This window comes from Rhinopithecus roxellana, chromosome 4 (assembly GCF_007565055.1).
Source record: "Rhinopithecus roxellana isolate Shanxi Qingling chromosome 4, ASM756505v1, whole genome shotgun sequence".
NCBI classification, from domain to species: Eukaryota; Metazoa; Chordata; class Mammalia; order Primates; family Cercopithecidae; genus Rhinopithecus; species Rhinopithecus roxellana.
In genome coordinates this window covers 151,467,806-151,494,329 of record NC_044552.1, presented here as the reverse complement: position 1 = coordinate 151,494,329, position 26,524 = coordinate 151,467,806, and the positions used below count along the sequence as shown (strand labels likewise).

The 26,524-nt window shown below is 49.1% G+C and overlaps 1 protein-coding gene across 3 annotated transcripts in view; it reads right to left on the bottom strand.

Annotated features, from left to right (window-relative positions):
• The window catches only part of RPS6KA2 (ribosomal protein S6 kinase A2), a 356,259-nt gene that overhangs the window by 194,405 nt on the left and 135,330 nt on the right, over positions 1–26,524 (bottom strand). For 2 of the 3 annotated variants that reach the window (XM_030928283.1, XM_030928284.1), the window contains exon 1: positions 17,457–17,808. The exons of the other annotated variant lie outside the window; for it this stretch is intronic. In XM_030928283.1, the coding sequence (XP_030784143.1) occupies positions 17,457–17,555 (99 nt within the window). In that variant the 5' untranslated portion in view covers positions 17,556–17,808. Of the gene's footprint in view, positions 1–17,456; positions 17,809–26,524 lie in introns of those variants that run through there. 3 annotated transcript variants of the gene reach the window in all.

Sequence of the window (26,524 nt, the reverse complement as noted above, 5' to 3'; positions counted from 1 at the left end):
TAGCCTGGGAGAGTATTACGAGAACAAGAAGCACAAAGAAAAAGAACAAAAGTATCCTTAAACCTACTAAACACCCTGAAAGAATAAAAAGAATGATTGCAGACAGATAATACATATCTTTTTTTTTTTCAAGGAATGAAATAAATTTAATCCTACTTATCCCAGTTTACTATCTCAAATAGACTGGTAAAACTGAAAAAGCATTTCTACTATGTTTTGAAACAAATTTAAAAGTATTATTATATTTTCCAAATAGACATCCTATTAAGACATGCCCACATTTTTCACATACAGCCATTTAGCAGAATTTCGACAAGTCCAAAGCTGCTAAATACAACTGATGTGTCCATTTATTCTAATGAAACAGTAACATAAATAATGACCAGATTCAAGGCCCTCTGCTCAGAAAGTATCACTAGCCTGTAGCTGCTGAGAAGCTGTTGTGTCTCATTCACACACTCCACCATCATCCAACATGACCTATCCTGCTCCTGGGCAGAGGAGCTTTTCAACACTGGATTCCATTTCCTCGTCTAGGCAAAGGGTATAATATACTTACCCTCAGGTAAGCTTCTTGTACAGAGTGAATGAGAGATAAGATATGTGTATCACAACGCCTTTATTCGTGTCAGAGAAAATCCAAATCGAACTGGCTTAAACAATAAAATTAATTGCTTGGATCATATAACTGAAATATCTCAAGGTAATATGGACTTCAAGCACAGGCTGATGAGGGCTCCAATCTCATTTCACTGTGGATTCCCCAGCTCTTTCCTCTCGTGTGTTGGCACCATCCTTAAGCTGGGTGACCTATGGTCACAGATGGCTGTAAAACTGCAAATCAGGACTCCATGTTTCCATGTTTCTCCACAGCCACTGGGCAGGGATCTCAAGTTACATCCTATTTGACCATCTTGGGCCACATTCTCAACCCTGAGCTCATCCCTGTGACCAGGAAAGTGCCATGGGTAGTACACACACACTCAGGATGCAGATCTGCCTGGGGTCAAACACACTTAAAGACAAAAAGGTTCTCTAAAAACAAGGTAGGCTTGGCTTTCTCCAACTGCCTCATCCTCTCATTGCACAGAAGAAATACTGTGAATGGACTGGGCATATAGCCATTCTCCGGTACCCCTTCCCCATGCCTGTTTGTTCTTTCTCCTCTTATTTTCCTCCGTCATCCAACACCAAGGCCGCAGTCTGAGTGTGAGGGCCAGGGAACTCACTGACCTTCTAGGGGGGTTCTAGGAAGAGACTCTTGTGGGAAGCTCAGAGGAGTCTCGCCACATTCTCCCCTTGACAAGGTGTGTAATGTGGGCAGGTGTGACGGAAGAAAAGAGAATGGGACTTGTCCTTTCTGGTGTCTCAGTGGTCTGCTCAGAGACGTTTATCCTCCCTGCAGCTGGTGCATGAGTGAAACTCTAAATTTGTAGCTTTTCCTTAGGAGAAACATGGCATGCAAGGGTAACCTGGCAAAGCTGTAACACATGGTGGCTCCTGCAGACCCCTGGCTCCCCTCATGGGATTTTGCAACCAGGCACTCTTCCTCTCCCCCTCCACAACAGACCAGGGCAAGGAGAGCAGAAATGATGAGCTCTGAGCTGGGGCCTTGCTGCTCTACTGACTCCACTAATCCTGCTCATCTGACTGAGGTCAGACACTGCTTTGCAGAGTCCATGGGCTGTGCTCCATTTATCAGGCTGTCCGGGTGGCTATTGCTACCCATGCTTAGGTAGAAAAATGCTGAGGTAAGGTAACAGGACTTTACAGTTGGGAAGCTCATCTCCTCCTACATTTGGATATGTTTTCCCAAGTGGCCACTGCAAATTCACTCCACATCAGCCTCTCTCTCTCCATGCCCTTGCCCACCTGTCCTCCTCCTTCTGGCTCTGCGCACTACATCCCACCTGTTTCTTGACTCATTCTCCACCCTTCCCCTTCTCTTGCCTTTCTTCTTCCTGTCTCTTCTCTCCCCTCTCCTCCTGCCCTTTAATTACTGTTTAAAAGACAGATGCCTGAGCAGTGCTTCCCGGACCTCCCAGAGAGAGCTGACCCGGAGGACACGGTGCTATCCATTTGGACGGACTTTTCAGGGCCTTTTCCTATATTTCAAGTCCTTAGTTAAAAGCACATGTCCGAATTTTCTAAGTTGAGGGGGAAGTCTGATTTAGTGATCAGAAAAAATTCCAGTCCTGAAACATGTCTGCGTTTACCTGGAATCCTTCACTTTCAGTGGCATTTGCAGTTTGACAGGAATGCTTCCAGCACTGCATTTAACAGACCGGCTGATTTGTAGCACAGCCTGTCGCCACCATTCTGGCGGCTGGGGTGCAAGAGATAGGAGCAGTGCTGCTGAAAGGTATTAAGACCTCAGTGAAGCAAACAGATTGCAGGATAACAAGAAACAAAGAGCTTTTTCAAAACCATTTTGTCTACTGCTGAAATTTGCAACATACATCACTGAAGGAGTCTCAGGTTGATCCTGTACAGAGGAGAGCTCTGACCTGCCTCACTAATCCACACCCTGAGCTACTTGTCCTGCCTCAGGGTCACACCTCTTTTTTTTTTTTTTTTGAGGCGGAGTCTCGCTCTGTCGCCCGGACTGGAGTGCAGTGGCCAGATCTCAGCTCACTGCAAGCTCCACCTCCCGGGTTTACGCCATTCTCCTGCCTCAGCCTCCCGAGTAGCTGGGACTACAGGCGCCCGCCACCTCGCCCGGCTAGTTTTTTGTATTTTTTAGTAGAGACGGGGTTTCACCGTGTTAGCCAGGATGGTCTCGATCTCCTGACCTCGTGATCTGCCCGTCTCGGCCTCCCAAAGTGCTGGGATTACAGGCTTGAGCCACCGCACCCAGCCGGGTCACACCTCTTTCTAAAAGGCAGCTCAGGCTAAAGATCTAGGAGTCATCTTTGATTTTTCTTTCATGTATACTGGGTCCAGGCCATCGGCAAGGCCTGTCCACCCTGGTGTCAGATGGCAGCTCCGAGAGCTTGCTAGCTCAGCTTCTTCTCTGCCACCCTGCAATCTAATTGCATGCATCACCCAAAGGATCCTTTTATGGCTTTTTTTTAATTTTAATTTTTATTTTTGGAGACGGAGTCTCACTCTGTCGCCCGGGCTGGAGTGCAGTGGCCGGATCTCAGCTCAGTGCAAGCTCCGCCTCCCAAGTTCACGCCATTCTCCTGCCTCAGCCTCCCGAGTAGCTGGGACTACAGGCGCCCGCCACCTCGCCCAGCTAGTTTTTTGTATTTTTTAGTAGAGACGAGGTTTCACCGTGTTAGCCAGGATGGTCTCAATCTCCTGACCTCGTGATCTGCCCGTCTCGGCCTCCCAAAGTGCTGGGATTACAGGCTTGAGCCACCGCGCCCGGCCAGGATCCTTTTAAATCGAGATACGATCCCATCACTCCCTTGTGTGAAACATTAGGGCTTTCCACTGACCTTCAGGACACAGTCAGACTTTCCATGGCCTTTAGGACATAGATTCCTCCCCAAGGGCCCAAGAGCTTTGGGCTCTCACACCCACCCCATCCTGCCCCACTTTCTAGGGACACTGACTTCTGGCAGGTGCTTGATGAGGCCAAAGGCCAGTCAGCTCAGGAACCAGGCCTGAGCCACATCTCTCCCAGAAACTCTGCTCCACACCCCCTAGGGGCCAATCATCTCTTTCATTCAGCCCTGTGGAGATGTGTCCCCGGACTGCCCTCTCAAACACTGTCCTCCTCTGCCACTAATGGCTCCCTGCCATGCCATACGATTTGTGTGTTTCAGATCCATAAATTTTTCTATGTAGACTTGATTTGTAGACAGATATAGATACAGCCCAGCTTCCTACGCCTGTCGGAGGCTGAACATCAGGCCCTGGAATGCCAAGTGGATGTCTACTGAATACCTCGAGCCCTCTGTTGTAACACCTCGAGCCCCCATGCCCAGAAGGACAGACACTGGGACACAGCTGTGCTGCTCGGCCCACTTCCTGCCCAGGCCCCGAGTGCAGGTGTTCACCTTCTGTGACCAGGCCCTACCCTGCCCTGGCCCCTGCCCGTGTCCCTCCCACATTGAGGCCACAGCCCTGCCTGCGTCATGTCTGCTGCCTCTTCCACAACGTGGAAGCTGAACTGACCAGAATATTCGCTTTGTCTTGCTGCTGTGACAAATTCCACAAATTAAGTGGTTTGAAACACAGGATTTTCCCTCCCAGTTCTGGAGGTCGGAAGTCTGGGATCCATTTTGCTGCTGTTGGCAAGGCCAGTCCCTCTGATGACTCCATGTCCAGCCCTGGGGGCCACCTGTGTTCCTTACTCCTGATCCCTTCCTCCACCCCTGCAACCTCTGCCTCCCTTGTCACACCCCTTCTCACTTCTGCAATCAGACCTCCTCTGCCTCCTCTCACAACGACTCTTGTGATTACATTTAGGACCCCCCAGATTATCCAGGAACATCACCCCACCTCCAGGTCCTTAACTTGATCGCATCTACAAAGCCCATTTTGCCACATATGGGAACAGCTCCAGGTTCCAGATGTAGGCTGTGGCTTTCTCGAGGAGCCATTATCCAGCCTTCCACACCCACCAAGGACACCAGGGGCCCACACCTGAGCACCTGTGTGGGGGCTGGGTGTGGGGCTCAGCGGATGAAGCCCTGTGGTCCAGGCCCCGACTAGTTCTACTTTATTTCCTGCCATTGAAATCCCAGCAGGATGTGGCCGCATTGTTCATTAGCACCTTTTTTCAGAAGTTCAGTTCTAATAATTAACATTCCCTCTCGGCTGACTCATCTGACTGGGAAACAAGCAGAGATGTTCCACTGGGGGCTGAGCCACGCGACTCCCGCACCACACACCAGAAAGAACATCGTGTCTCGCACGCCCAGGCCGGCCTTCCAGCCACCGTGGACTCCCTGTGCAGAGTATTCTGGTCATAGGTCTCAAAAGTAAAAAGGAAACGTGGAGGAAGAAGATGTAGAATAAAGGGAGAAGTAAGAAAAGCATTTCTGAAGATTATTGAAGACATCAGAGGGGATGCCTTTTTTTTTTTTTTTTTTTTTTTTTAATGAAGGGAAGCAGCGGACGAAGGCCAGGCTGAGCTGCCCAGTCACATTGGAAGGATCTGCTGACTGACCGGGGCCCCTGAGATGCTTGGCCTTTCCCGCTTGAAACACAAACCCGTGGCGCACAGGCAGACGGCACCCACACACCATGTGCTCACTCCACTCGTACCAGGCAGGAGACAGCAAAAGCAAGGACTGGGTGCAAGTGCTGGGATTAGATACCGACGGTCTCGGGGACCTCTCTCCCTATCCCCGCTCTGTCCTGTCCCAGACCATCCCTGAGACCCACCAAAGTGCCCCAAGGGGAGTCTTGAACATCAGAGAGGGAGAGCACACCCCCCCGGATGGGCACTGTGTCCCATGTGCTGCCTGTGGGGTCTAGACACCGTTGAGGACTTGCCCACTCAGCGCAGGACTCCCGCCCGCTCTTTGCCCTTTGTGATCTGCTGCATTTGGGAGACTTCTCCCTGCACACACAGGCCTCAATGCAGTGTTTCACATTCAATGTAATTCAGCTTAAATGACAATGCTTTTTAGACGCCCAACCCCTGTAACAGCGGTCCCTGCACTAGGCCTCTATTGTGTCCCTTGAGGTACCCTGCCACCCACTGTGTGTGGGACACAGGGACGCAGCCTCAGTGGGGAGAAGGTGGCAGTTGGACCATACCCCGGCTGACCTGCCATGCCACCTGACAGTCCCGCAGCACTCTGGAGTTTCATTTATTCCAGGTCAGACCCTATAAGGCAGACGTGATACTAATTTTACAGAGAAGAAAGCTGAGCCTCAGAGGTCCCATTGGTGAGCTTGCCAAAGTCATATGAGTGCCACGTAGCAGACCCAGAATTCGCAACATGGGGGCTACCTCCAAAGCCCCCACCCTGACGCTTGGATCACAGGCAACGGCTCCCCTCACCGACTGCAGGAGAAATCACCACTACTACTAATGAGACCCGCCCTGCTCACCAGCACCAGCGCTCATGCCTGCCGGAGGCCATGTCAACCAAGTCACTCCTGTCCAGCAACACGTGTTCACATACATGACGGTGCAGTTGCAGACAGCTCCAGCAGGTGTATGGCGTACCTCCTACAGCCTAGGGACGGCCAGGCTCGAGAGAGGAAGGTGAACATGCAGAACCCCCGGCCCCGATTCCAGAAAATGGCTCCAAATGCTCTCAGCTGCAGGTCCATCCTTCCCATCCATCCTCCCCTGGCCAGGCCAGAGCCCAGACCCACAGCTCTGAGCTGCATGCGGGTGTCAGGCCAGGTGGGGAGAAGGTTCTGATGGTCACATGTGGGTGTGGCAGGATTTCTGCCCTAGAGACCTGGACTCACACAGGGGCGGTGAGCCCACTGTGGTACCCATTGTGGGGGGGCGGTGCCTGGCAGGAGCCACAGTGCTGACCTAGCCCAGAGCCACCGAAGCCCCTGACAGCAGGTATCTGACAATCCTAGTCTAAGGTACGCCACGGCCCCTAACACCCAAGAGGAAGAGGAACAAATGCGTGTGGGAGAAAGAACTGAGCCCAGAAGGTTCATGGGTCCAGGTACAGGACAGCCCTTGACAGAAGTCCAGCTCTGCCTGAGACAAGGTGCTGGGCGCCCGCTCCATCGTGGGCCGAAGGCAGTCACAGGGTGGAAGAGGCAGAGGGAAGTCATTCATCACAGAAACTCAGCATCAGGAGTCAAAGACTTTAAATCTCACTAGAAATCTCTATCAGCAATGTCACGAAGGCCGTCTTCCTAGAATAAAACCTATTCTAGAAGCAACAGCTTTTAAAACAAACATCCGTATTGACTTTTCCTGTTTTTCTATTTCTTAAAAATTGCCAGCATTAATTCATGTGGAAACCTGTGCATTTTTAAAAATGTTGATAGTTTCTCAATCTTTTAAGATATTTTGTTGCTTTTAAAGTTTTTTAAGTAATCAAAGTGGTTCGGGGATTTTTCCCAAAAATTTTATTGTAAGATAAACACTATATCAGCAATATTGTGAGCCTAGATTAGACATTTTTTCTATAGAAAATTTTTCAAGGCCAAACAGTAGTTAGCCTATAAAATACCCAATGCCAGCTCACCTCATGCTGCTATGTGGTTCTCTCTTGGCCTCTGAGTAATTTGACTTACACGATGGTTTTAGTGACCTCTTCCTCCATTGGTTTCAGGTAGGCACCCCTTTTTGTCTTCATTTTAACCCTCTACACCCAAGTCCTACTGATAATTTTTAGGCATGTAGTGAACAGGCAGTCCATGGCTAATACCTAAGATAAAATGTCCTAAATGACCTCCAAGGACTTTGCACATATTAACCCAGAAGTTGCGCATTACACGGAGAATGGCCACACATGGCTTGGCGGCAACAGTCCCACAACAGCCACAGCTGTCCGTGGCTGCCAAGCAAACGTGGAGACCAGCCTGCAGCACCTTCCTTCTGCACAAGCTCCGCCAGCATTTTTAGCACACAGACCACACACCAGCCTGAGGTTTTCTGTAAATTCACACACAGCAAAGAAGTATTGTGGGGTCCAGGCTGATGACACCACTGGGGAGAATCAGTGTGCTCTGTCCCAGAAGGCTGAGAGAACGAAGCCTGCAGACTCGAAGCCTGGCCATGCAGGAGGATGTGTGATTCAGGACACTTCTTAAAACTCCAGAATGTTACCACTATGGGTGACCAAGCTTAAAACTCCAGAATGTTACCACCGTGGGTGACCAAGCCACATCACGAGGAAGAAATCTTCAATGTGCTTCCTGCGCAACACATTCCTCTCTTCTGTGATCTGAACACGAACCACCGCTTCTAGGTTAGGACTCAGATGCAGTGAGCTCCGGTACACCCACAGTCACATACCGACAGAAACTTCTCTTCCCGAATCCTGTCTGGATCCAAGTGTGCCTGGGCCAGAGTCTCCCAAAGAGACAGCCCTGAATCCAAGCCCCGGAGGAGCTCAGAGCCATGCAAGGCAGGAGACCTGGGTGTGGAAGGGGTGTGGGTGGGGCCTGAGAATCGACCGAGGGGCAGACAGTTCAGGGAAGGGAAGATCCCTGGGGTAGAGAGGTGACCCGGAGGGAGGTCAGCATGGGCAAGGGTGAGACCAAGGAAAAGAGTGACCATCACTAGAAGATCAGGTTCACAGGCGATGAAAGGCTCCATGTCTAGCTCACTCTGGCTGAGTGGGAGGTGGAGACAGTAAAATGAAAACACAGGCACTACTCTGTAACTCCCGTGGCAATTCGGGCAAATGCCCAGCACCTGTTACATCCAAGCTCTGGGAGGGTAGGGCGGGTGTCTCAGACGCACATCTCTTCTTCTCCCTCATGCACACAGAGTGACTGTGGCCAGCTCATTTTAGCAGGTTACGCTCCCTTCCCTATATCAGTTTTTGGAGTTCTGCTGTCATGAGCCTTGACACTGCAGTGCGACACGCTCAAGAAGACATCAGGACAGAGGTCTAGACGCTTACAATCCTGAGAGACACACTGGATGCTGTGCACACGAGCCCTGTGTGTATGGGCTCCAATCGATGCCATCAGATTCGCGCACCAGCCTTGTGCGTGTGGGCTCTGATCGATGCCATCAGATTGGCACACGAGCCCTGTGTGTATGGGCTCCAATCGATGCCATCAGATTCGCGCACCAGCCTTGTGCGTGTGGGCTCTGATCAATGCCATCAGATTCGCACACGAGCCCTGTGTGTATGGGCTCCAATCGATGCCATCAGATTCGCGCACCAGCCTTGTGCATGTGGGCTCTGATCGATGCCATCAGATTCGCACACGAGCCCTGTGTGTATGGGCTCCAATCGATGCCATCAGATTCGCGCACCAGCCTTGTGCGTGTGGGCTCTGATCGATGCCATCAGATTCGCACACGAGCCCTGTGTGTATACGCTCCAATCGATGCCATCAGATTCGCGCACCAGCCTTGTGCGTGTGGGCTCTGATCGATGCCATCAGATTCGCACACGAGCCCTGTGTGTATGGGCTCCAATCAATGCCATCAGATTGAAAGCTTTTTCACTTCTCTGTTGGGTTGTACTCTACAAGGACTTGACTGAGACACACATTATAATCCATGCGTTTTCTTTGTTAAGATCTAGAAATAAGAGACAGAGCCAACCTCACGCCGTGTCTTGGGTTCTCTGGAATGAAGGCAGTCAGCTATAGTCACCCCTTTGATTCCCGCAGTCTGTCTGTTAAGTCCCTGAAGTGATGAGAAACCAAGAAGAATTCAAGAAGTCAAAGGCGTTCTAAAAATAAATGCTCTTTTAAAAGTTGTTTTGTTTGTCTGTTTCTTTCCTTCGTTATGTTCAAAGTCAACCAATCAACAGAGTTGCTTTAGCAAGTTCCAGGTAACAGGGTTTCCTGTAGCACCTTCGCAAGCACAGTGTAGAAGGCAGCAGTCTCTCCGGGGCTTGACCCTGGGACAGGGAGCCCAGGGCCCCAGGTGCCTGCAGGAGCTAATAGCCATGTGGCCTGGGAGTCTTGGGGCTCATGGAGGGCCTGCAGAGCCCCTTGGGCTTCCTGCCTCCTCCCAGCCTTGCCCAGCTCCCAGCTTTTCTCACACAGAGGCCTCTCAAAGCCATCTTCTCTGCTCCTCTTGTGTTTTACCCACAGTTCAGAACAAGAGGCTTCCTTGGTTTTTCACCCTCAGATAGATTGTCCACATGATATTTTGGATGTAAAACTATTTGGAAGCTAATACGATATCCGACCTTAGTTCTAGAGAACTAGTTGCAATTATCCTGGGCTGAGACCATTAAAATAGGGACTTGTGTGAGCTTCTTAAGTAGTCGCTAGAGCATTTCTACCATAACCATTCCAAAATAAAGTCATTCAAAGTAAAATCTCCCCACCCCTCCTCTTATAAATTTGGTCTCACAGTTCAATGAGTAAAAGCTGCAAGCCCACAGGCCCTCGGCAGGATGTGTGACCAAGATGTCTTGGTGCAAAGAATGTGACAGTGCACTTTGAGCGCAGAGACTGCTTTCCACAGCAGGCCTCAGGCTTGCATTCTGGCTACTGTCCATCTGAAAATTCAGATTGTGAAACTACAGCATACGAATCATTCCACAGGTATGAGGCCTGTTTTTCTTATTTCTCAATCTCATTCAAGCCTTTCTTTTCTTTGGCAACAGGAGGAAATACACTGGCCAATACCTAAGTACTAATCTTTGATTCATTTTTTAAAAATCTTGCTAATTTCTTTTTTTTTTTTTTTTTTTTGAGATGGAGTCTCGCTCTCTGTGGCCCAGGCTGGAGTGCAGTGGCGCTGTCTCGGCTCACTGTAACCTCTGCTTCCCGGGTTCAAGTGATTCTCCTGCCTCAGCCTCCTGAGTAGCTGGGACTAGAGGCGCCTGCCACCACGCCTAATTTTTTTGTATTTTCAGTAGAGACGGGGTTTCACCGTGTTAGCCAGGATGGTCTTGATCTCCTGACCTTGTGATCCGCCCGCCTCGGCCTCCCAGAGTGCTGGGATTACAGGCATGAGCCACCGCGCCCGGCCAATCTTGCTAATTTCTTTTTTTTTTTTTTTTTTTTGAGACGGAGTCTTGCTCTGCCGCCCAGGCTGGAGTGCAGTGGCCGGCTCTCAGCTCACTGCAAGCTCCGCCTCCCGGGTTCATGCCATTCTCCTGTCTCAGCCTCCCGAGTAGCTGGGACTACAGGCGCCCGCCTCGTCACCCGGCTAGTTTTTTGTATTTTTTTTTTAGTAGAGACGGGGTTTCACCGTATTAGCCAGGATGGTCTCGATCTCCTGACCTCATGATCCGCCCGTCTCGGCCTCCCAAAGTGCTGGGATTACAGGCTTGAGCCACCGCGCCCGGCCAATCTTGTTAATTTCATATAGAAGACAGAATAACTGAAAGAAGAAACAATTCTTTTCTCTAAAAGGCTAGATAATTTCTACCAGTGCCTTCTCCCTTCTCCCAACAGTCCCCACTCAGTCATCCCTTGTGGCCTGACACCAGAAACAGAGTGGAAAACAAGTCTGTTTTCCAAGAGGGGCTATTACCACGAATTACGTGTAAAATGACAGCATCGAAGATTAAACCATCATTGTATGTAAACTTAACATAGCTATAACCTAGGAAAAGCTAGTTTCATGGTGATAATACTAATTTGAAACAGGTGTGTACTCAAAGGGGCGAGGAAGGAGGCTGGCAGGAGAGAAAAAAACATTTTCCCCCCATAATATAGTATAAGAACATTTACAGATATGGTCCAACCAAAGTCAGCTTTGCGCAACACCGCAGCTGCCAAGCGCAAACTGTCCTGACAAGGCATACTTCACTGCTGAAGCATTTAAAAACTTGAAGATAACCCTTATTACAGGGTTACCCCTATTTTGTAGCTGGGGAGACGGGTGCTCAAAAGGATGCAGTGGTTTGGCAAGGGAGACAAAGAACACGAGGGCAGCATGAGGTGGCTGCGAGAAGGGGCAGCCGGCAAGGTCAGGCACTTCCCACGGCAGGAGACTGGCACCGAGCAGGGGTGGGAGGGAAACAGGGACACCACCTGCTCCATGCCTGCAGAATTCTACCTCCACAGGGCAAAGCAAGGGCAAACCACACAGCCTGGGGAGCTTTGCACACCAAGGCTCATGGAGGAAGACTGGCCAGGGAGCCTTCGCCGAATGGAATCAGGTAGGGCATTCTTGGGAACAGCCTCTAACTGATCTCCAGGGATGCATGCAAATGACTGCATAACATATGCAAATGACTGCATAACATATGCAAATAACAACAGGTACACATCCTGGCTGGTTGGAAACACTGCTTCTGGCCTGCTTGGTAATAAATCCTAGGTGTGTGGTTACAGCACATTTGTCCTCCACGTCCTGATGCGTAGGTGCCTCTGACTTCCTTAGAGCTGCACCATTATTTTCCCCTAGCTAAGCAGTCAGCAGACAAGGCTTCTCACGCAGCTGCAAGTCAGATGTGATTAACAGTATTTCATATGGAATATATTTGTGTCTGATCTATTTGCTTGATTAAATCACACTGTAGCTTAACAGCCTATTTGTTGATAATTTTTACTTATTTGAATTCAATGTAATAGCTCTTAGTAGTGAAAATATATCAACAAACATAAAATGCTGAGAAAATGCAACACAACGTAATTCAGTGTAATCAGAAATAAAAGCAGAGCATTCTAGAGAACGCTGCTAGTCTTAGACCAGCTCTGCTTCTTTAACAAGCACAGATCCTTGGAGCAAAATAGGTAGAGTCTTTCTGGCTAAATTACTTGTTACCAACTCCATGTCATACAAAATAAACTCATCCTGGTCCCCCATATCAAAGGAGCACTCTCTTGGCAGCTTCCTGAAGGTCCCCAAGGCTGCAAACATCTCTGGTCGACCTGAACATTGCCTTCATCCTGAAGCTACAGCCCCTAAGCCTCTTTCCTCCCCTTTCCCTTCATGGCCAGTAGCCCTGGAAGCTGCCTCTGAGAGTTCATACTTCTCCCACCCACTATTAAATTGCTACTTCTGAGAAACTATTCGCCCCACATGTGAGAAACAGAACGAAATCTCAGGTAAATGGTAAGTCAGAGGATATGAACATATGTTCCTTTTTTATTTAGTGTGCTTCCGCTTCATTCTTCTGAACACATGAAAAATAGTCTGAACAGTCTTTGCTGTGCTGGGTGTGGTCAAAGACAGTCAGCACAGGGGCTTACGGAAAAGGACAGGCAAAGCAAAAGGGGCAAAATCTCACTTCGGTTAGTTGTCTTTTCACATAGCTTAAAAAACCAACAATACTTTGGGGATTTTTCTTGAATGTAAAGAAATAAAGTATGTAATGAAATTCCAAGCATAAGGCATATCATAGAAATTGTGACCACAAATAAGGAATTAAGCTTAATGTCTTTAAAATAAAGTATATAAATGAGCAAAAAGATGAACAAATTCAGTATTCACTAATATGGACTATTTATTGTGGGTTTTTTTGGCTGTCAGAAAATCCAATAAAATTAGGATAAACATAATTTTGGGGGGAGCATTTATTGGGAGTACCTGAAAATTATCTTAATTAGAAATGATTTTCTTGGAAACCACCCAAGATCTAGAAGAAGAGCTCACCTATCAAGCACCAAGAATAAGCCTTAGTGGTAAACTTTCCAGGAAACTTTCTTTTTATCCATGACTGGAGTCAATATTGTTCCTGATGCTTGCTAAGAGTCCCTTCACACTTCCTTTATTAGGATACCATGGTTTCCTTAAAAGGAATGAGCAATTAAAACGTCTTTATATGTACACATAGATACATTCTGATGATCTGTGACCAGCAGAAATAGAAAAAAGTTGACAACTGATCTAATCAGGCCATTTAAATCCAAAGCTGCCAATAATTTCACAGCACTTACACCCTAATAGCAAGCTTCTTTTGACTTGTTTGCTTCTATTGCTAGACATTAAGCTCACTGAGGGCAGGGATCCTATTTTTATTTCCCAGTTGCTTAGCACAATGCACACAGTATGTGCTTCAATCTTTTGAGTGTATGAACAATTGAGCAAATAGATAAATAAAACGAAATTCTCCTTCCATTCAGCAGTTCATCACTAGCAATATCCCAGGTAAAGCCTCGCATTTTGTCTTCCTCATTCACTCCCCATTGCCTTTCAGGAGAAACGCCAGTTACAGCTGAAATAGCTCAAATAATAGGTCACCAAAGAGAACCCTCTGGCTTTGGTAACTCCAAATGAATAACTGCCCCCTAAATGAAATGACTTTGTATATTGATACCTTTAGCAAATTGGTGGAAGTCTTATCTTGGGTTAATAATATCACTTTTAATTAGTTTAAAATGTACATTCCCTCTTGGAAGAAATATAAACTAAGCTTTGGAGGTTGCACATTCCATCTTCTAAGGCTCTACTGGCATGTGGAAAGGTTGAGTGGGGAGAAGATTCCTTTCAGCTCCATGGATCTATTGGTTCTGCTAAATTAGGACGGTGAGGGCGGTGCATTTCCTTGCTCTCAAAGCCACCTTAGCTCAGTAGGCAACTGGCACGGGTAACATATTTTGTAGATAAGTGCACAACTCATAGGCCAGACACTGAGAGGGTATCCTATCCCAGCCGGGTGACGGTAACTCCAGCTCAGCAAATGGGCCAGTGTCTCCTTTCCTCATCTATGAAATGGACCGTTGAATGAGATGCAGGTTACTTTGCCCAGCAATGTGTCGTGGTTCTTAGGCAATACTGTCAATGCCCTGAAAGCAGAGCTCTCTGGGGGGTGAGGGTCTTGTAGTCACGGAGACCTGACATCTTTCTGGGGCACATCCATGGAATTCTATGCAAGATACCCAGTTTTCCTCTACAAACCCCCAAAGTTATAGTTGCCAGAGCCAACAACTTGGCCATCTCACTTGGTTCTATGATGATAGAGGACAAAAATATTTCATTAGATTTCATTTTAATCTGTAATTCATAAGCTGTTTCCAAATATGATTAAGTAACCTGGCTTCTCTGTCACTTAGGGTTTAGCAAATGTTGGGTTATAGATGTAAAATTTATTTTTAAATCAAGTATGTTCAGAGAAGTTTTGCCAAGCATAAATGTAAAAGAGAGGGAAAAAATAAGGAACTTTAGAAATTTCTCATTATTAAAAAAATTAAAAATGAAAATAAATAAAATCGAGAATGAAAACATTAGGACTGAGTCTCTCCCTGAAAGCCTTTTAAATGAAAATACTGTTTTCAACGTTAAAGTAACTATGTTAATTTCCTATTTATGTCACTAGACTTTGAATTTCAAATAACAAAAATTTTCAGTCTCTGTATATTTCAAAACACAAATTTCACAGAAATAATTTTAAAATGTTTCCTATTATAAAATGAGTTATCTTTCTCATTCATCCAAACAGAGGAAATACACACCTGTGTTCAGTACTTTGTGTCCTATTTCTCAACCTCAATCCATTGACAGACCTCCCCTGCTCAGTTGTACATTTTTTGATGAGTGCTTCTTGGCCTTCTCAAGTATGGGTAGGGAGCAGAAGAGGAACTCACTGGAGGGGACACAAAGTCAGCTGCTTGTGAGAATCCTCACTGGGCGGAAGTGCTCTGAGGCCAGGACTTCTATGTCTTGTGTCTTTTTGGACACAGTACCCAGAAAAAGACCAGCCCCAGACCTGGTCCTCCATAAACACTTGCAGAATTTCCTTGGAAAGCTTTCAACAAGACTCTCAAACTCTCACGGTTTTATCCCCATAGCAATAGAATGAGGATAGTAACATACGCTACCCCGATTTTCACAAGCATCAACTAATAGAAAGCCAGGGAATGCATTTGTAAAGAGGAGAGCATTGTATTAGTACTGACCATCTTTTTTTTTTTTTTGAGACGAGTCTTGCTCTGTGGCCAGGCTGGAGTGCAGTGGCGCGATCTCGGCTCACTGCGACCTCTGATTCCCTGGTTCAAATGATTCTCCTGCCTCAGCCTCCTGAGGAGCTGGAATTACAGGCACACGCCATCATGCCCAGCTAATTTTTGTATTTTTAGTAGAGACAGGGTTTCACCATGTTGGCCAGAATGGTCCTCGATCTCCTGACCTTGTGATCTGCCTGCCTCAGGTTCCCAAAGGGCTGGGATTACAGGCATGAGCCACTGCGACTGGACATTATTGACTAGCTTAATGAGACCTCCAGCACCTCCTACCGGATCTGGCACATAGAAAGCGCTAATTGACTACTTGCTGTTAGACTACATTTATTTTCAGCCCATTTGACCTCCTATGTCGCTGATGGTTTATGTATGACTTCTAGAAATTTTATTTGTACATCAAAAAAACCTCATTTCCTATTCCCACCCCTACCTTGTTTCCCACTGTATTCTTTTTGGAGGCACTTCTGCAGCCTGGCCCTCCTTGCAGAACCCTAATACCAGAGGTGTGTGTATCCAGAATCAGGCAGATTCCTGAACTCCCACTGGTCAGCCAGTGTCTAGCTGCTCTTCATAAACAATGCCTGGAGTTTGCTCACACGTGTGCCTCTTCTTGACAGAGACAATAAACGGAAGGAGACAAGGAGTTGTCTAATAAACTTGGCATTGTGATGAAACAGGAAATAAAAACATGTATCCAGATAAAGATAAATACTATTCTGAGTTTCTGATCTTGTCAACTTTAGATTTTTTAAGTGCCTGTGTCCCAGCAAAATGATTTGTCTCACTGAAGGTGTGCTTAATTTCTCTCAATATTAGACTTAAAGCAAGCCCTCCTCCAGTACTGGATTAACAGTCTTGTTTGAAAGATATGTTTTACCCTTAGGAAGCGGCCACACTGATCCTATCTAGTACTTCAATTCTGATTTAGGGATGCCATAAGAGAAACTTTGTAAACAAGTAATTCTCTTCTACTTTTTATGTCTATTCCTGAACTCTGCTTAGAGGTCTCTCAGTTGTTACAGAACCCATGCCTGTGTCTATTATCATGGCAGCTGGGACAAAGAACACCAAGACGAAACATCTGAGATTGTTCCAGTTGAAACCAACCAACCAAAACCGCATAGGTGCCAGCCTTGAGGCAAAGGCGGGACAGTGTCAGGCAAAATCTTTGGGTCCCAGCCTCAGTCTCCCCATCACCATGTCTCTTTTTCACTTAAACACGTTTCACTGTTTTGTCATCTATAGATTCAACAATGTGATTTGCACACTGAGATTAAGAGAATAAGATTTGATGGTCGAAATAAAAAACACCACAAGAGAACCGTCCAAAAGGAAACCCTAAGATGCCAAGATGCGGGACAGGTAGAAAGGACAGGGCTTTGGGAGTACTCTGGGTTTTCAGAACGAATCTGTATCAACCCCGGCGCTGTGAGGATATTGCATCAGGCGCTTTACTCCTGAGCGCCGTTTTAGACGCCTAAGTAGATCGTGCTGCTGCCCGTTCTTCCCCGTTCTGTGAATTCTACACTGACTTCAAATGCACGAATGAGCTACAAGATAAGGTGGAACCTGCCAGCTGGGCACGGCTGACAGCACCTGATCAGCGCCTCAGAGGGCGGAGCTGGGGGGCTTCTCCACTCGGGACTCTGAGGGACCCCTGCGGAGCGCTTCGCGCCACGCGGCTGTCCAGCTGCAGAGAAAGTCCCTCCTCACCCGGGTCACCCGTGGCCCACAGGGGACCACCCCACACCCCGTGCAGCCAGCGGCGGATAAACGAGCTGGAAATGCAGTGGGGGTGGAGTTGGCCCCCGCAAGGACCCACGGACCGCCCAATTACTACGGAGTCCGAGCGATAACGTTGGGAGCCCTTTGGTTCGATTTTCGGAACCGGACCAGCTTTCCAGTAACTTGACTCCCTGACGGGTCTCGCGGTCCACCCAGAGGTGGCGAGGCGGGCTCTGGCGGCCACAGCCCGCTTGGCGCCTGGCACCTGCGCGCCCCGAGGGCGGCCGCATTACCTCGAGCCGGCTCAGGCTGGAGCTCTTGGAGCGCGACTTCCTGCGCAGGTACACGGAGAAGAACCTGCGCACGGCGAACTTCTTCATGCTCAGGTCCATCGCCCCGCGCCCAGCCCGGAGCAGCCGCAGGGCCGGGGGACGCGCATCCCTGGCATCCCAGGCGCGGGGCTCAGGTCTGCGGGTGGGCACGCGTGGCCGGGGAACCCGGCGCGACGGCCATGGGCGTGGGGCGTGTGGCGCGGGCTGCGGTCACAAAGGGCAGGCCGCGCCGGCCACCGCGGCCGGGGCCCCAGGCGCTCCCTCCGCCTCCTTCTTCGCCTCCCCTGCGAGTACCAGCGCCGGCCACGCGCCACGCCTACACCACGCCCACCGCCACTACCGCCAATCAGCGCCCTCCGCTTCGTGCCCCGGAATGCACACCTCCTCCTCCTTCGCCCCGCCCCGCCACTACCGCCAATCAGCGCTCACCGCCCCGCCCGTTCCCGCCCACCACCAACACTGCCAATGAGCGCCTACCGCCCCGCCCAGGAGAGCCCCGCCTCCGCCGATACCTCCAATCATCAGCGTCGCCCTGCGGCTCCAGGTGCTCATCCCTCCTCCTCTTTCTACTCCTTCCTACGAGTACCAGCTCCGTGCAGCCCCGCCCCCACGCGGGTCCACCCACGGCCCCGCCAATCAGCGCCCGCGACTGCCGCATGCCTAATGAGCACCGACCCGGGACAGCTCCCGGCTCCGGCGGGCTGTGTAGCTGCTCAGGAGCCACGCAGTCGCGGGCGTTCCTGTCACGCAACTTCGGCCCGGCTGCTCTTTCTTCCACCTTGGGGCCGTCATTATGTTTTCCTTCCTTAAAACATCCCTATGCACACTTTGTCATCATGTTTTTTTCTGCTGAACCAAACTTTAATTGTTGATCAGCAAATGCTTCTAGAAAACCCAGGCAAAACCGCAGCGGCACAGCGAGCGAGGCACCCCTGCCTGCCAGCGGATCCTGCAGCCCGGCCCAGAGCCGCCCGCCGCGGGACCGGCGCCTTGCCTCTGCCGGAGCCAACAAAGACGCCGGAGGGCGGGGGCTCAGGCAGCCCGCAGGGCGCCTCCCTCCCGCGGCTGCAGAACAAAGATGCATCCGCCCTCCGCAGCCGGCCCCATTCTAGGAAACGTCTACACAGATGGCTTATCAGGGCCAGCGCTGGGAATACCCGGGGCGGGGTGACCTGGGTCTAGAGCAAGGCCCTCAGGCCCGCCGCTGGCGGCAGCGCCGCTCAGGATCTGCCTTAAAGGGAAACACTTTTTTTTCTTTTTTTTTCCTAGAAATGCTCACCAAGGGCTGCAGGAGGGCCGGGATCTGCGGGCTTACGACCCGGTGCAGCCTGGGTGCTCTGTTTTCCTCTTGTGCACGTGTTGAGTTTGTGTTTAAAAACAGGGAGAAACCGAGCCCATTTACATAGCATCATCACCACCTGCAAAGACCAGAAACGACTGCGGTGGTGAGTTGACAAGTCTTGCTCTTTTGCAGTGCGAACTGCAAAATCCTCGCGCTGTTTTGTTCCTTGGACTACTCAGATGTTACGTTAATACTTGTGATAGGCTATTTTGGCTAAGGTGGGTAGAGGTCAGAATGTCCTTAAATAAGAGCTTTAAGCTCATGCTGCATCCAGGCTGAGGTGAGGTCAGATAGGCTCTCTGGGTTTCCTGGAGACCCGCGTTGAGCGGTGCTGCTCCGGAGTGGAAGCCAGGAGTTTAGCATCAGGACTCTGGCGCTGTCCCTTCCTTGCTTGGTGAACTTGGGTGCCGTTGCACGTTGTTTCCACGACTCATCTCTAAGAGGAAAATATGAGTGAAACCTGCCTTATCTCCCTTACTGGATAGCAAGAGGCTTATGCAAGATCACGGATATGGGAGTGCTTTGTGAATTTAAATAGTGCAATTGATTTTCATATTATGTATTAAAGGATTTATAATAACTATTTTTCTTTAAAAACAGAAGTGCAGGACCCCACAAGGACACCGAACACCAAACACCCCTTTTTGCTGCTTTTCAAGACGGTGCGCCAATTAAGTACCCATGAAAACTGCTTTTCCGCTTCTTTTAAGGTTCTGCTGGGAGGGTAGCCTCTGAGTGCCCTGTATCCCTGCTGGGACCCTTAGGCATCCTGGCTCTAGGCAAACACAAAGATACTGTACTGAGCACGGGAAGCGGTAGATGGACCTGCAAGTGGACACAGACTCTGGGGATGAGGGAGGGCCAACCCAACCATGCTTCCCTCGGAAGGGGAGCCAGTAATACTGGCCAGAGACAGGGGTGCAGAATGCCAGCTATACCAACTCGCGGGCATCCTGTTCAGGACAAAAGCCCAGAGGCAGGCCTAAGTCAAGGCTTGTGTGTACCGACAATACTATTTCGACGTGATCTGACAAAATTGGAAAGGAAATATTTCATGGGACATTCATGAGTTCCCCAAATTTGAAGGCAACAAAACTGCTCTGTTGAACTTGGGGGAAAAATCGTTCAGATTTCAACCACGGAATTCATTGCTACAACAATAAATATGTTTGCCTTTGTTTTTCTCCTGTTAAAATACAGGTATATCAAAATCTCTGGTGATCACAGAACACTACTTCATGTGCCTATGTAATGAAATCCTCCAAAACCACTAAATCTAGGGTAGGTATAATATCAAGACACATTGTAACCTAAATCCAAACTATCCTCACCAAATACCAGAAAAGAAAGTGAACTTGATAAAGGCTCTTGCCCAGATGATGGAATGGGAAAGGACTGAAGAGCAGATAAAGAGCTTGGTAGACCTCTGAGTATCTCACATTTTCTCTGACTCAAGCACAGTCAGTTTGAGACTGAATTCCATGGTGACTGCTACTTCTATGAGTACCAGATTAGCTGATGCGTGGTCAGTGCAATTCCACAAGTGATTATCGAGCACCTACTAACATCTGGCACTGTGGTGGTCATTTGTGACACGAAGTGATTACAATATCTCAAGAAGTTCACAGTCTTATGGAAGAGAAGGCGAGTGAACAGACAAAGCTGATGCCATTTTTATGTAAAGTGAAGAAATGTGTAAGAGATGAATGAGAAGCCAATACTAATTGGCGAAGTCAAGGAGGAGATGGTCTTTGCTCTGAACCCCTGAGGGTAAGAAGATGAGGGAATAAGTTTCCTGGACAGACAAGAGGAGGCGGGAGTCCCAGGCTGAGGAGTAACAGGGCACAGTCAGGGGACTATGACAAGATTTACCATCTCTTCCGGGCTACACAGGTATCTTTGTGGGTAAGGCTGATGTGCTGTCTGCATATGGGAAGATGCCACATTCTCGGGGCACCCCATAGGAGTGTCTTAAGAGTGACACCCAAGAGCTTCCAATTAGTCAAGTACCACAAATGTCTGTTCGTCTCCAAACAGCCCTACAGGCTGCTGGAAGTTTCAAGTTTCTAAAACTCTCTTTTATTCTCATAATATATTTTCAATAAAATGCTAAATTGCACTTCAAGTGAAACTTTATATATCTTTAAAATAAATGGAAACAATGTGGGGAGCTTTTAAACTCCACAGGTAAGTGAGATCGTGGACATTCGTCTTCCCATGTCTGGCTTATTCCACTTAGTATGATATCCTCCAAGCCCATCTGTGTTGCCCGCGGGTAGCTATGTAAGGCAACGGGTGTGTCCATTAGCTTGATTGTGGGAATCCTTGCACAAGGTATACCTACAGCAAACATGATAGGGTGTCCCTTAAATTATGCAACTTTTGGCTGCACAGGGTAGTTCACGCCTATCATCCCAGCACTTTGGGAGGCCGAGGCGGGCAGATCACCTGAGGTCAGGAGTTCAAGACCAGCCTGACCAACATGGAGAAACCCCATCTCTACTAAAAATACAAAATTAGCCGGGTGTGGTGGCACATGCCTGTAATCCCAGCTACTCGGGAGGCTAAGGCAGGAGAATCCCTTGAACCCAGGAGGCGGAGTTGCAGTCAGTGGAGATCATACCATGTTGTACTCCAGCCTGGGCAACAAGAGCTAAACTCCATCTCAAAAAAAAAAATTTTTTTTCTTTGTCAATTATACCTCAACAAAGATGGAGAAAATAAAAAGAATGAATGAGGAAGGACATACAGAAATCAACAGCAACAACACAGAGGAGGAAGGCCAGAAGAGAGACACAAAGACCAGGAGACCAAGAAGGAACTTAACCCAGAGGAAATGTATACTGGCAGCCAGAGCTTAGTGAGGGAGGATAGAGCAGAGTCGGACAGTGCAACTCAGGAACAGGGTCGGGTAGCAGCAGAGGCACACAGCGGTGCTGGGAGACCAGAGGACAACGTGGACCCAACACGGGTATGAAATACCTCGGGGCCGGGCGCGGGGGCTCATACCTGTAATCCCAGCACTTCGGGAGGCCGAGATGGGCAGATCACTTGAGCCCAGGAGTTCAAGGCCAGCCTGGGCAATATGGCGAAACCCATGTTTTCTCTACTAAAAACTACAAAAATCCGTTGGATGTGGTGGTGCGTGCCTGTGCTCCCGGCAACTTCGGAGGGTGAAGTGGGAGGATCACTTGAGCCTGGGAGGCAGAGATGGCAGTGAGCTGAGATCGTGCCACTGCACTCCAGCCTGGGTAACAGAGTGAGAGCCCATCTCAAAAACACCAAAAACAAAAAAAACAACCTCAGAGCAGATTGCCTAAGTCCACAGAGCAAGAAAGGAAACTGGGGCAAAGTAAAGGAGTGAGTTTCTTCTTCTACCTCTGGCCAGTGTGTAAGGATGGGATGCTCAGAGCCGGGGGTGCTCTGGGCCCATGGGGTCATGCTAAGCATGGCACAGCAGAAAACTGGAAACATTTTGAATCCTGGATAACACTGTTGAGTTACTGCATTAACCAATTCTGCAGCCAAACCTCTTTGAGGCTTAGTTCTGTGGAAAATAACAAATCTTTTCATTGAGCTGAGTTTTCTGCCATTTGCAGCCAAAGGATCCTAATTGATACACTGAGCAAGGCACTCATTATTCACTCGGTTAGTCCATAGACTTAAATCTAGTTACTACATCTAAATTTTTGTAAAAGTTACTTAAAGATTATTTAATAGTCATAATATTTGTAAAACGTTATGGTAGAAAGTGCTGTAGATTAATTACAATTACGGTTATAATTCTAGGATGGAAGAATTACTTGTTTGAATGTATTCGCGTATCATGCGTTTCACGGTCTTCCTCTGTACTCAGCACTGTGCCCTCTCACAAGATCATCACAGGCTGGTGACAAAGATCAGATACAAAAATATACTATGAGTCAGCGGAACGTGCCACGCTTTAAGGCAGACAAACATGCAGCTGGCCCATGCAGAGTGAGGAAGGACTAGAGGGACATAAGGACAGTTTTTCAAACCAGGCAAGTGGGGACGAGAGCAGAAAGAAAGATCATTTTGTGCAAAGGCCCTGGGGTGAGTGACACTGTGTGGCCAGAGCATGGACTCAGGGTGTGGGGTCAGGTGGAGGCAATGACATTTGTTCTCAGCTTAACAAAGGGGCCACTGAAGCATGAAGCTGAGGATAACAGGGACACACTTGTATTTGAGAAAGTTCCGGCAGCAGGGTGCACAGCAGAGGAAGCAGATCAGGGAGGTGCCCCTGTGACAGTCTTGTGGGGCAGGACAGTGTCCTCATGAAGAGCAAACCGCAGTGGCCACAGTGATGGAGAGCAAGAGGCCGAGGTGGGCAGTAACGCTGGGAGCAGAATTTGCTGGAGACCCACGGGCTGAGGGAAAGGAATTGGGGCCGGACGTTTCCAGGATAAGTCCTCGCGTCCACAGGCACCACCTCTGAGTGACTCCTCCCACTTCCTCATCCCCTCCATTTTACCACCTCGAAATCGAAATCGCAATCGCTGAGCCTTTACACAGTTCACTCAGACGGTTCCCTGTAAATCCACGATTTGCAAAACTGTCAGGTTTTATTCCAACATGACCGCAAACATGGAAAAACAAAGACACGTGTAAATTATGTGAGATGAGAAAACAACACATAACTCTAAAAAGGGAATTTCATTTGCAAATGTTTTTTGAGGCAGAATCTCACTCTGTCCCCCAGGCTGGAGTGCAGTGGTGTGATCTCAGCTCACTGCAACCTCCTCCTCCTGTGATTCTTGAGTAGCTGGGACTACAGGCATGAGCCACCTTGCCCAGCTAATTTTTGTATTTTTAGTAGAGATGGAGTTTTGTCATGTACGACTGGTCTGGAATTCCTGACCTCTAGTGATCCGCCCACCTCAGCCTCCCAAAGTGCTGGGGTTACAGGTGTGAGCCACTACACTCAGCATTCATTTGCAAATTTTGTTATTGTTTGGTATAGTTTCACACCACAAATAACTCACATCCTTAAAAACCCACAGAAAAAAACTAATATTCAAGAACTAACTAGAACAATTTTTTAAAACATGAGGAAAATGAGACCATAATTTTTAAATTATAATAATTTAAACAAGACCTGTGATAATGGAGAGCCAACGGTAGTATGTGAAAGTGACTGTGTGGGGCATACTTGGTTGTATTCTTGTTTGTGACTCACTAATTATTAATCACTTCTCTCCCACGTACACCTTGGCATGAATGAGTTAGAGAAGAAACATGGCAGGAGCCCAGTGTCATTCATCAACTCAGGTCCTCTGCACAACTGCCGTGCCTGCTGCTGTGGGCTGTGCTGAGCCTGAGGTCTGAGGGGCTGGGCGCAGCAGGGACTCCTGCCCTGATGGGCATTGCCGTCTCTGGCGTGGCACAGACAAGCCAGGGTGTGTTCACTCCCAGGCAAGAAGGGCTTTAGAGGGGAGAGAGAGCCCTACAGGAGTCCTTAGTCTCGCAGATGACTGCTATATTCACAGGTGATGATGAGCAAGTGCGAGCCAGAAACACAGGGAAAGGCGAGGGTGTTCCGTCGGGGAGGCTCAGGCTAAAGGCCAGTGAGAGCGTGGTCCTGAGGAGGTCCATTCGGCTGCGGCGTGAGGGTGTGTTGGAGTGGGGACAGGGCAAAGGAGGGGTGCTGGGTCACATGGTAGAGAGCCCCAAGGAGTTTACCCCTGAAGAGGCAGAAGAGCCTGGGAGGCTTTGGCAGGAGGATGCCATCAGCGTCGCCTGGGCGTGTCTGGCGAAGGATGTCTCAAGTCTGACCCTGCTCACCTACTGCGCTCATGGACAAGCCACCATCCCCACGCTGGGGAGAAGGCTGCATCCACCCCAGGAGGGTGACCTGGGTGTGTCTGGTAAAGGGTGTCTTAAGTCTGACCCTGCTCATCTTCTGTGTCCACTCCAGGACAAGCCACCATCCCCACTCTAGACCAGGGTGGTCACCTGCTAGCTTGGCCGCCCATGGCCATTCCACACAGATCCAAATCCAATCCTCCACTTCTCTGCTTATAACTCTTCCAGGCTTCTTACTTTCTTGCCAGTAAAGTATAATAAAACCCAAACTCCTCGTTCTGCCTACACTGACTGCTACAAAGACCCTGGGTCTCACCACCCACTGTCCATCCCGCCCTGCCCCACCCTGCTCCTGGGCTTCACCAGCCTGGCCTTCCCTTCATTCTTGGAACCGCCAAGGCCATCCCACCTCCAGCCTTCGGTTCTGGCTCCTTCCTCTGCCTGGGCCCCTGTTCCGGCTGGCTCTCAAGCTTTGGCTTCCAGCTTGAATCAGCACCTCCCTGCAGAGGTCTTTCTGGATAGCCTATCTCAGACAGGGCCTCTCTACACTACCCTCTAGAACACCTCATGCTCATTTTCTTTACAAAACTTCGGATAATATGTGACTCTTCTTCCTTTTCTCCTCCTCCACATTTTTCTCCTCCTCCTCTTCCTCCTCCTCTTCCTCGTCCTCCTTCTCCCTCTTCCTCCTTCTCCTTCATCTTCTTTACCTTTCAAACGCTTTTCTCCAGTAATCACAATATAAGGCCCTAAAGGACAGGAACTTTAACATCCCCAGAGGCTTCTGTGACACAGAGCCCAGCGCACAGCAGGCACTCCATGGATATCTGCTGCCCTTGTTGAATAAACAGATTGGGGAATGAGGCCAGGAGAATGGCAGGGTGTGGCCGAAGGGAAGTGGATGAACTCCAGGGTTAAATTTAGAACAAACAGGATTTCAGGATTGATCATTTGAAAGGAAAGTTTCTACCAACTCTCTGAGATACACTAAGTTTGAAAATTTCAAGGACAAATAGCTATAGGCCAATTTTAAAAAATGCTGAGAGGCTGTTCCACAACCCTGACACTGCCCAGGTGTCTGAGAACACAGGATGGCCTGGAGAGTGATGGAGGGGAGCACGGAGGCAGGAAATTTGGCAGCATTTCCATCACCCTAACTCTCCACCACCCAAAGGGCTGGGGAGGTGCCGCCTCCGTTGTTGCAGCCCAGGCAGGATGACTTTGTGGGGCCCCTTGGGGAGTGCTGATATGCTGGGACCAGGTGGCTTAGGTCTGGCATCCACTGGGACCATCTGGAGGGGAACGTGAGGAGGACAGAGAGGCTGTGTGGTGGCTAACCCTGTCCGTGCAAGGCTTGTTGGCCAAGGACATATGAGTGCTTCCTACAGGCCAGGCCTGGGCCAAGGAGGGGCCATGTGAAGTCCTCAGAGACCCTGCCTGGAGTGAAGCTAACAGGGGCCTCCAGGACAGAAGGGTCAGGCTGGGGAAGAGAGGAAAGCAGTCGAAGCCCATTCTCTCCCCTCCTCTTTCTCATTCCTGGCTCTGGCCCCAAGAGGAACAATGAGCCTAGAGGAACAATGAGCAGGTGCGGGGTGCGGGGAGAGGGTGGTAAGGGGATAGACAAGGTGGAGAGTAGGAGAGCCAGCAAGCTCGGACTGCAGGCTGCCTGCGCAGGTCTCTGAGAGGGAGCCATCCTGAGGACCGGAAATACTAACCAAGAGCTCAGAACTTAAAGCCAATGTGGGCTGTCTGTTGTCTAAGAGTGGGAAGAAAAGCTGTGGAAAGTGACAGGATCCTCACTGGAGAAGGCAGCGTTTGTCCCACTGGTGGACATTGAAATGTGTGTTTTGACTCAATCTCAAGT